We start from the raw sequence: 12,181 nt of genomic DNA, 5'->3' as shown, positions 1-12,181 counted from the left end.
TAACAAAAACATATTAAAAATGGTCTTTTTTGAAAATTTACCCTAATAGTATTTGGACTAAACCTTGTTACATATTCACTTGGAAAATATTAAAAAAGTTGTATGTTTTTTTTATAAATTATTAGCAATTGGAAAATTAATTAATAAATTATTACAGTTATTTTATTATTATTATTATTATTATTATTATTATTATATATATATATATATATATATATATATATATATATTTTTTTTATATATACTTTTGGTACGTTAAATATTCGAAGTAATGCATATAAATTTCACGGTAAGAGAAAAGAAAGTAACGAATGAAATTCTTTTTTTATATTCTGATGAAACCGTGTTTATGGTTTCACCAAGTGTTTACTTGTGAATGAAAAAAAAGAAGCCGAAATAGTATTATCCGATGTGTTATTCCTATGTCAGTTGGCAGAGCTGTTTATGAATAATTCAGGAATAATCTATATTCGAAATGCTACAAAGGCTACTAGTTTATCGAGTTATTATTTCCAATACTGCGATGCATTAAAACAGGAAAAAAATGTAAATATAAAAAAATACCGACAGAATATTATTCCAAAAATGTTTTTGTAGAGATACATTGATGACACTTTTGTATATTGTGAAATTTACTTTGCATAAAACATTATTATTTTTTCAAACACAGCACAAATAAAATGATGATAACTGAATTCACTAATTCCGTTAAAGCAGTGAGGATATAAAAAATATAACCTTGGGCTATGTTTTATTATTCTACTTCAAGTTTAAACAATCCGTAGCTTAAAACTATTGTTATAAAATAAAATTGATTATGAAATAAATTTTCTCCATATCTTATAATTAAGGCTGCTCTGCTAATTTAAATTCAAAAATGTTTTTTTTAAAACCGATCAGTGCAAGCATTTAGGTCAATATGACTAATTTTAACTGAATTACTGCAAAAATCCCGACCTTCACAAACGAGTGGTAAACTCGTTTCGACCTTCGTACCGGAAATTTCCCGTTTCGAATTTAACTTAAGCTTGACATAAGCTTTATACTTATCTGGAAAAATGAAGAAATAATAATAATAATAGTAAGAAGAAGAAGAAGAAGAAACAAAATAACGTATTTTTTATTTAAACCAATAATAATTTAATTTAAAACATATCATTAAGAAAAATGAGTAAAAGTGCCGGCCTCCGTGCCGCGAGTGGTAGCGTCTGAGCCTTCCACCCGGAGGTCTTCGGTTCGAATCCCCGTCAGGAACGGCATTTTTCATACGCTACAAATTTCTTCTTTTTTTTGTTGAAAAAGTCACCGGGGTTTACCAACGTGACCTTGATTTTTTCTATCAGCTGCTGCCTGTCATAAGAGAGCCGCTTGGCAGACTGTTCTGGGGGTGCCTAAGCTGTGGTTGGTTTCCAACTTGTTGGAAGGTGGCTTTGGTGAGGGTTCTCTTAAAATCAGGAAAGGATCCGAGTGAGGTTGCAGTCATCGACCTGTCATAGCCTCTTGCAGGTAATTGGTAAGTTGCTTGAAAAGCTGGTTGTAAAACGGCTCTGGGAAAGCATCCATATGAACTCGCATCTAAATCGTGGCCAGTATGGCTTTATGAAACGGGTTGGCGCCGATGATTGCACCGGGTTGTTGCCGAGGTGGAAAGCGCCGACTGTAAATATGTTTTTGCAATTTTTATTGACATAGAGGCAGCATTTCCTTCCTTGTGCTGGAGTTCTGTCCTCTATGAGTTGGAACCGTAGCCCTGCAGGCTGTGGTGTGTGACTACTTGTCTGATAGCACGGCTCTGTTTAAGGATGTGCACCTAGTTGTAGAAAAGTCCGTCACCAGAAGTCCGCAGGGCTCCTTTCTCGGTCCCTTGCTGTGGAACCTGGTATTCGACGGATTTTTGAGACTGACATTCCCGGAAGGGGTCACGGTCCAGGCTTTCGCCGATGACTGTCTCCTGTTAGTTCGTGGTAACTCACAACCGCAGCTAGAAGATCAGAAGCGCAGGCGGCTTTGTCAACCGCAGAGGGCTGGATGGACATTCAAAATTGTAAGATTTCTGTGCCCAAGACGAAGTTTATGCTTCTCAAGGGTGTAGACAAATTAAATTACAATCGTAGCCCCCGTATTAAGTATAAAGACTGTGTAATTAGCCGAGTTCGAGTTCATAAGTACCTAGGTGTTTTTTTGATGAGAGGTTGCTGTTTAGCAACCACATTAGACAAGTAGCGGCAGACACAGCGTCTGTGATACACAAGCTTAGGAGGATTGCTCGAAAGGATTACGGGCTGTCGGGCCGTCATTTGTACACGGTGCACCGAGATGTCTTTGAAAGTATGATCTCTTATGCGGCGCCCGTTTGGGCGCTTAGGTTAGAAAAAATTGGAGCACTTATTTAAAATTTAAGGAGTGCTCAGCGCAGAGACTTAATTGTATGCACTGTTGTTTTTAAAACAATCTCCTATGAGGCTACCACCGTATTGGGAAAGGCTCTCCCAATCGAATTACTGGTGAAATTTCGGGTGGCCATGTGGAAATGGCGATGAGACAGGGAGGCCGAGGTATTTGGGATACGGTTTCGAGCCGTGCCTGTACCGGAGCGGAACGGTGATCACAACGCACCGGTTCTAAATTTCGAACAGTTGTCCATCTCCCGCCTGCGGAGGAGGCTTTATAGCCTCGCGATGGAAGCATGGCAGCAAGAATGAAACCCCACGAATAAGGGTAGATCCTTGTATAAGTTTATACAGGATTTGGGGGAATGGTATGCCTCTTCATCGTTTTTAAGGGCAACGGGAGCCCAAGTCCTCCCCATCCATGTAAATTTTTACCATAATATGTTTCGGTTTTGCCTGGCAGCTGATGAGCTGTGTGTCTGCGAGGAGGTCCAGTCGATCGAACACATGATGATCGACTGCCCAGCTCTTGGGGAGGCCAGAACTCAGACTGCCCTGGAACTTATAGGCCAACGGGAAAATTGGCTACTCCCAAGCGGCGAGTAAATGTAGCGAGAGGCGCATTGTCGGACCGTGTGATAATTCCTTGATGCGGTTGCTTTGGCAATCAGGGGACGTATTGTTCGAGAAAATGTGATTGAATGTGTACTGATGGACTCCTACAGATTCGCGGCGGTGTCGGGATTCCTGACCTCTGTATTATGACAGAAGAATCGAGAAGCGGTAGAGGGCAGCCTGTTGCGGAGACGCCGTTCATCCGGGCTTGCCTATATGAGTGACGATAATGAGGCGTCAGTGCTCCCTCATGAAGAACAATCGTGGTGGCGATCCGGGAGTGATTCAACAAAAGGACCAGGAAGGGAGAAGACGATAGGAACAAAATTTCTAAGAAACGTCCTGATGAAGGTGAAGAAAAAATCCGGAGAGTGAAGGGATGAAGGACAGCCCTCTGCGGAAACATCGTTTGTCCGCGCGCGGATTCGAGATGGTGATGAAGCATAAGGACTTTGGATCCTCCGATCTGAAAGGCACCTCGTGGGGTTGTACAGTGCTTAATTAGAAATCCGGCCCTGGGAGGGAGGATCGGTGAAATAGGAAGTTTAGTCGGTAGGGCGCAGGCACATATACGCACTCTTAACAACATCTTGCGGAACTTGTTAGCAAGCCCGACACTTCGCCCGTAAATGCATTTCCTCCGACTCATCAAAAAAAAGCCACCCAAAAAAAGTCTGTGAGAGAAAAAGTTATCCCCTAACTAAAAATTTGTCAACTTAACTATTGTCGTTGAGTCTTATTAATTGTAATTTTTAGCATCCCCGTTGCGACTTACCCAGTGCTAAATGGTTACTTGCGTTTCCCGTGGCGGTCAAGATATACTCGTATTTAGCCAATCATGGCTTGCTTTCCTCACCCTTACTGTGTAGTCAAAGGGGTCTGTCCTTGAACACCGCTGTGTTAATTAAATTTGCGCTTGTGTAAATAACAATCATAAAAGAAAATTAACGCTTTTTAAATTTATAAAAATTAGTGTATTGTAATTTCTTCAGAACAGCAGTTATGTCAGTACAGGACCCGAGACATTGACCAATGTGTTAGAATGTGGAGTCGGCCTCCATCTTAAAAATTTTAGTTATAACTGGTTACCTATCCTTCGGAAAGACAATAATGTATTTTTCCCGGTTCTTAGCGTTACCCGACAAACAACATGGGGTAGTCCTTTTTTAAGTTCTACAGAAGGTAACCGTACTTCGACTCTAATTTTATTTTATAATTACTTTTAATTTACTTTTATTCAACTAACTTACAGTAACATGCAGCCAGTTGAGTCGCACATACAGTAACAGTGGCTTTGTTAGTTAAGACGATGCGCCGTATACCATCACACTCCTTAAAATGCCAAAATGCAAACAACCCGAAAACGTTTTTAGATTTTATCTGAAGCGTATTTGCAAGCCCCCAAACTAGTGAATACATCGTTTAGTATAGTCGGAAATTAGGAAAATTTGCAATCTTGTTCAAATGTTTTTTACCTTTCTTCAATCCTTTTAAGGTCAAATTTCGAAAAATGTAGAATTTTGTTTTAGATATTTAAATGAAAATTCCACATACCAAAAATGAAGTTGATATCTTCATTTGTAACACAGAAATTAAAAAAAAAAAAAAAATAGTCGGGTTTTGTTTTTTCTGGGATTTGATGAATCAGTCAGGACAATTTATTGTAGCTGTATACCCCCGAGCTCGAAGGCACCTCGCGGGCCTGCGTAATGCTTAATTGTCGGCCCGTCCCCGGGAGGGGAGGATCGATGAGATATGAGGTTTAGTCGTCAGTAGGGTACAAGCACACACACATTCGCTTTCTTAATAACATCTAGCAGAACCTGTTAGCGAGCCTGCCACGTCTTCCGTAATTGGGGTTCCTTCAGACTCATCGGATAAAATGTATAGATAACATGTCGTGAGTCATTCATAATCAACGCCTAGCAAAAACTACTAAAGATAAACTGATGAAAATTTGTACGGACGTTCTTCTAACGATGGAGAAACACACTTTGAATGAATTTTTTAAATTCCCAGTTTAAAGGATTAAAATGGAGTAACAATAAAATTTGCGGAAATGAATGAAAGGGGATTCAGATAGAATTTAAAAACAATTTTCTGGCTTTTTTAATTTCAATTTTTTAAGGGGTGTGACGGTGGCTCAATCAACACAGCCACTACCAATCTTACTGTATCTCCGACTTGGCTGCACCTGCTTTCGGTTACTTGACTAACAAACATAAAAATAATTTACCAGGACCAAAACGCAAGTAATTGTATAGAGCGGGCGATAGTAAGCCGAGACGGGGATGCTAGTATATTTATGTACATATATATTTATTTATATTTCCTTTCTCTCAAACTTTTTTCTCTCTTAGTGGATGAACAAGATATAAAACCGGTTTGCTTTATTTTCTACTTTATTTTTACTTACAGATTTTATGGCCACATAACAGAATATAAACTAAATTACACAAAATAATTAATTTGGCATTTAATCTTGTCTTTGTATAAAGAATATTTGATAATAGGCTGTTATTTATAGTTCAGCTAGCAAATGCGCTTATGCTACTGACATTAAAATAATTAATAATATATTCTACTTTTAAATCGGTTTTAAGCTAAGTACTTACAATAGCATCACAATTTATTCCGGATTAACAACTGAACTGATAGTGCAGATAGTCTAAATACCAAAAATACACATATTTAATGCAGGCATTAAAAATTCTATTAGTAGTTTTTGTACTTTTAATTTAATTTAAAATCGGCTTGTGAGTACTATAATTTCTCTGAACATTAACAACAATTGATGGGTGATTATACTAACAACCATCATACTAAATCCGGGATTGACTGATTGTATTGCAAGCTCTTAACAGATCATTGCAATTAACATTGATACGGTCAAAAGTTAAAAATACAATTACAAAAATAGAAAATGTGGAAAATTAACTACTAATACCATCCCCAAAAGATAAATTCAGACTAAAAGCATTTATCCAGATGGAACATAAAACGGGGATTTGCAAGCTACAGAATGAAATTAGCTAAATAGGAAAGATTTAAATAAAATATTTAATAAAATTAAAACGAATCTTGCATTCCATCTAGTGTTGTAAGATCACAATTAAGCAGTTTAAAATAAAAATGTCAGATTCTTCATAATTATGAAATGTTATGTATATAAATGCTTTAATGGAATACCAGATCAATAAAACATAAAACAACAAAATCAACTGAAAAATTATAGACTCTCGTTAAATAACGATTACTTGTGCGACACAGCTATTAATTTGCAAAAGCTCAATGTGTGCACGGTAGTTAACTTACAACTATATTGAGTCGAGCAATTCAACATAAAATGCTATGAATTTAAATAAGTAATAATAACGGGAGTAATAAGTATTACTTCTGTTTCTTTTTTAAACCCGTCGATAAAATGTATCCTTGGATTTAAATCTTCGAAATTTGTCGTTTATAACAGAAAAAATGATAATCATAAAACGCAAATGCACACAGGTAAATTTGGGCAATTTTAACACATTTATAAATAATAATCTAAGGGGAAAATTGTTTTAAAAGTTAAATAAATAATAATTAGATAATTATAAAAGACTTATTATTAATAGACTTATTAATTAATAAGACTTATTATTAATTATAAAAGAAGAGTAAAGTAAATAGAAAACATTAAAAAGTCGATAAAAAGTTAATCTAAGATCTGAATTTAAATTTCCATTTCAAATATGAATTTACAATATTATCGAGGAGATAATTTCATATCCTAAAACTCCGAACGAAAAAAGATGAATGAAAACTTTATTATCGGTTAGGTTTTGAATTGCACAAGTGAGAACTTTTAATCTTGGAATAAATGTTAGAAATCAAAATAAATCTATTGAAAAGATTGTCAGCTCTTAATGTCTTAACGATTAATTTATAAAAAATAATTTATTTACAGTTCAAAGATTTAAACCAATTATGCAAAATATTTACTATGTGACTCACATGCCTATGGTGAATTAAAAAACGAATACAATAATTCAGAGCCCTTATTTAATTAAGCTAATAAATTAAGGTATATAGTGGAGACAAAATATTACTAGTATCAGCATTGTAACAAAGTTAGAAAAGGTTTTGGATAATCTGTAGTTTAAAAGACTGCTGTTTTACTTTAGTCAGATTAAAATGGCTAACTTCAATTACTTCAGATGTTAGAAATATTGATGTAGTTAAACTACCTCAAATGCCAACTACATCAAATTTTTTCCTACGGTAAACAGGAAAATCCTCGGTAAGTACTATATGAATTTTTTCCTATTAGACCAGGACATTGGTAAAGCTAATGTCCAGGACGTTGGACCTGCCTAAAGGTTTTCCAATTTATATCTAATGTCTAGTCAGGTTAAATAAGCCAAGAATTTTATGAAAACACTAATATTATCTACGATACATCGACCGACTTTAATAAATGAATTAAGAGGACCTACATCTGAAAATAATTATAATTACATAGTGTACACTTATAGACGGCTATGCATATCTAAGTGGAGAGTACATGATAATCTACTAAAAACAACCACACAAAGTTAAATAGAAAATCAGAAAGAATGTCTAAATGTAGAAGTTTACCGAAGGATAAGTTATAAATTATAATAACCAATAAATAATGTTACAAAAAAATTTTCATTATAACTTTATGTTAATTCTAGCCTGTAAAAAAAAAACCATAGCTGCATCTTAAATAATCTTAAGTAACAACCATTGAAATGGCAATACTGCAAAATTATGTCCACTTGTTTTGTTATGGATTAAATTCCGAAACGTATAATATGGAAAAGAGTATATATTTAAAAAGAAATCCTTCATTGTCGTGTTTAGGCTTTATTAACTCTTTTGATAGTACACAAATAAAGTTACTAATCCCAGGTTCCTTTCTTTGCGAGTGTCTTCATTTACATATTGAGTCTATTTTGCAGTTTATCCCTGAATCGAAAAAAAATGGTCCAATTGTACAGTTTTTTGTATACCTTCGCCGTATCCTACTTTTTTCCTTTTGTAATCGTTTTCCGACATTTCTTACTCCTCCAATTTCTCGTAATCAGGTCCTCAACTATTTAATCTTTCTATCTAAGCTTTATCTTTTCATATTTTTCTTACCACCTAAAACTTTTCCAAACTTATCTCTAACATTATCTACACTACTTCACTCCATATGCCTCAATCACCTCAGTTTATATTCTTGCAGTTTTCTCCTCATAAAAACCTTAATTTTTTATTTATCTTTCAATTTTTTTTGACACTCCGCTTATCCTATCTAACTTTGTGTTCTTAAGTCCTTTTCTTCATCTGCAACTTTTTTACCCGTATGTCAAACAGTAAAACAAATCTGAATTAGTAATTTAATAAAAAATTAGGTATAATTAAATTAAATTAATTAATTGCTACGAGGGTTATTTTTTTTCAAGGTCCGATCGGTCACGAAATTAAAACCACAGTGAACATAAACATTTTTTATTTATAACAAGTACTTACATAGTTACGATATTTCATTATATAGTCGCCACTCCGATTTAGACATTTGTCGTAGCGTGGTACCAACTTCCAGTTACCGATAATGGTAAGAATTACTCTCACCTTATGATTTGTTAAAACAAACGACATCGATTGGTTAAAATTTTGGGCCTGATAATGATAAGAATTACTTTCACCTTATGATTGGTTAAAAAACAACGAATACAATTGGTTGGAATTTTGTGCCCGATAATGATAAGAATTAGGAGGGTTATTTTTTTTCAAGGTCCGATCGCTCACGAAATTAAAACCACAGTGAAAATAAAAAAAATTTTATTTGTAACAAGTACTTACATAGTTACAATGTGGTTTTAATTTCGTGATCGATCGGACCTTGAACAAAAAATAACCCTCGTATAATTATAAATTTATTTTTATTGATTAAAGTATTAAAGAATAAAATAATAGATGTAACCATATTATTCGTACTAGGTTTGTTTTTCCTGTTCTCTTTAATCCTCTTTTGTTTTTTAATCAATTGATTTTTGTATATGTTTGGTTTGTTATTTTTTTCATTTTTGATTTTTTCAAATAGTAGAAACAAATAGTGTCACTATTTGTTTCTCCATATGTATATATTTTTTCTTTCTTTTTAAGTATATATTTTATAAATATTTCCTTAAACGTTTTTATTTTTCTTTCACATCCCGAAGGTTGCTGTACAACTCTTTCCAATTTATTCATCCATACAGTTTCTTAAACTTTATTACAGTCACCAGCTCTCCTTTTTCTCAACAGTTAACTGTATATTCAGACAGCTTCGATAACATTTCCCGGAATATTAAACAAAATATTTTCTTTTGAATACAATATATTTATTTCTTATAATTAAATAAAGAATTCTATGCAATAAATTTATAACTAAATTTTATAAATATAATTCTTTAATACTGTCACAAAAAAGTGGGCGAATGTTTGAAAAAAAGGAAAATTACATAACAGTAATTTTTATTTAAAATTCTATGATAGTTATTTATTTTATGTAAAACCTTCGTTTGTTTTAATAATTAAACAGACATTTTGTTTGTTATTTCAGTTGTGGTGTTGGTCAAAACTCAAAAATGTGTGGCAAATATTTAAATGAACTCGTACATGCATGAAAATGGTTTACAAGCATTTCAATCTATTTGTAATTCATAAAATTAATTCAGCAGGGATAGAATGTAATAATCATAAGCCACACGTTTTACACACAAACGTGTGCGAGCGTTTGTATATTGAAAGATAAGTTTGTATGGATTTTAAAGGGTTGGTTCTTCTTTTTATTTATTTGCGTGATGCAAATACAGTCAATATTCTGTTTATCGATTTGATATACTCTTTGAAAAATGTTACTCTATTAAACCACATACAATTTTTTAGTGTGTCTTTCCTGATAACTGTATTACGAAACCGAGTTTTTAAAATTTATTCGTCGATTTAATTCTTTAATAAAAATTTTGGCCGTTTGAATTTTATAAACTTATCTAAAATATTTCCAGTATTTTTCTTCAATGAAGACCTTATAAGTTGGATTTCGTCGTAAACTCCGTAATAGACATTTTTTCGTATGTTATTCTGTTGTTAGATCTAACCGCGAATTCTCCGTTACATCAGCGGTTTTGTAAACTCCATTCTTGTTCCCTTCCTATGTTTTATAGAGATATCAGTGATATCTCTGAAGTCATCTCCGTCCAGGAATCCATCTACGGTGATGAACTGAAGATTTTTCATTCAATCTCATCACTGTAGTGATATTTTATACTGAGAGGAATATAGATTCCGTTCTGACATGATTTCAGGATAATTTTACATTTCTTAATTTCAACGAGATCCAGCCGATTACTTTTTCTAGCGAGTCCAATATTTCGTTGTTCGTTGATCCTACTCCATGAAGTTGACTTCCAAAATTTTTTGTCGACAGCATAAAATTTTGGATTTTGGAGTTCTTTTCGATGTAAAGTTATACTTCACAGATCTAGTTGAAAATATTGTGAGCAAGGCCAAGTGCAATCTCGGCCTATTAAAATAGCTATCGAGATTGTTGAAATATCCTTTTACAAGTCTAACTTTATGTAAAGCTCTTGTGAGTAATCAGTTTCAGTATTGAATTTACATTTGGAATAGAGTTTTTATTTCCACAACGAATAAAGTTAATTTTGAACCACTTTCCATATTGGCTGCAGTACCTATTTCTCCTCGAAGGCTTAAATGTCTCAGATCTTCAGCAACTATCGATATACTCACCTTAGCAGAGAGAAGAGATTTTTTTCATCTGTTATTCTTTTACAAATGTGTTCATCATCTAGCTTAATCTTTTGTTTGTTATCTTGCGATAACCAAGGATGGATGGTAGAAACGTACATCTCTGTTTTCCTCAGCATCGTTTTGTCTCAGATTTTATAGATGTATTTAAATTGAACTTCTATTAAATTATAGCAATTATTTAAAATTTTACGAAAGTATTAATTATTTATGTACCGAGATATTTATGCAATTTGATTTACCTTGTTTCTTGTATAGTTTTCTCTGAATTTTATGTTTATTGAATTTTTTCAATTTTTAAAAACTGTAATATCCGTGTTTAGTTTTATGTCCACTGTACTATTTTCTGTAAGTTATATCAAAACCTTCAAATCGTTCTGCTTTGTTTCTGAAACATAAATAAATAAAATTATTTTTATTTTTGATAAAAAAATTGTTGTCTCAATTGTTTTTAGAAAATTTTGTAATCTATTTATTGTATTCATGACGTTTTTCAATCTAAAACTAAATCAGTTCAATGTCTGTGATATTATTTGTTCTATTTCTATTAATTTATACTACTGTATAAAAAACAAATATCAAACATTAATTTTATGTTTTTTAATTTTTTTCTTTTTTCAGAATCAAAAGCAACTATCCTTGGTGGTAGCGAAGTTTACGTGAGAAGAGGAAGCAGTGTAACCCTTAATTGTGTAATAAGTCAAGGTCCCCATGATTTAGGGACAGTGTTTTGGTACAGAGGTTCTTCTCCTCTTCATAGTGGTCCTCATTTACAGATCGATACCCACTGGACGGATGGGTTAACATCAAAACTAACAATTCCGTCAGCACTACCTACACATTCTGGAAATTATAGCTGCGTACCAACAACCGCAGACTCTGCCAGTGTTAATGTTCACGTTATTAATGGTAATTTTATCATAAACTATTTTTATTTTTACTACTATATATTATAATCATCAGTCATCATCAAATCATCAGTCACAATTCCAAGATGTATAAAAAACTGTTCGGTCTTCTCAATATCGTCACAAGCCGATCTGTCAGGAGTCCTTAAAGGAAGAAATGAGAGGGATGGCCGCCCGAATTTCTTCGTAACTTTCCTTAATGAGTAATCGTCTCTCTTGAGAGGGAAAAAATCTTCAACTAAATCCCTGAATGACTCGTTCTTCATCTTCCTCAGCATTCTCTTTAAGCACTGAAACGTCCTGTTCAGGGGTGTCCTGTCCTTCAGCCTCCAATAACCCTCCTATCACCGCCTGATCTCTCTCTTGTAGAGATCAGATCTCAACACCTTTCTTAGCCAGATCCCTGCCTTAGATCAGCAAGTCCCTGCTAGTTCCTGCCTGTCAGATAAGAACGCTTCCCATTAG

At 33.7% G+C, this 12,181-nt stretch overlaps 1 protein-coding gene across 1 annotated transcript in view; it reads left to right on the top strand.

The window, feature by feature from the left end:
- LOC142321254 (inactive tyrosine-protein kinase 7-like) overlaps positions 1 to 12,181 on the top strand; it is a 180,653-nt gene that overhangs the window by 134,485 nt on the left and 33,987 nt on the right. The window contains exon 4 of the mRNA XM_075359251.1: positions 11,430 to 11,717. Within this exon, the coding sequence (XP_075215366.1) occupies positions 11,430 to 11,717 (288 nt within the window). The remainder of the gene's footprint in view (positions 1 to 11,429; positions 11,718 to 12,181) is intronic.

Source organism: Lycorma delicatula, chromosome 3 (assembly GCF_047948215.1).
Source record: "Lycorma delicatula isolate Av1 chromosome 3, ASM4794821v1, whole genome shotgun sequence".
In the NCBI taxonomy this organism is placed as follows: domain Eukaryota; kingdom Metazoa; phylum Arthropoda; class Insecta; order Hemiptera; family Fulgoridae; genus Lycorma; species Lycorma delicatula.
This window is presented reverse-complemented; position numbering and strand designations above follow the sequence as displayed.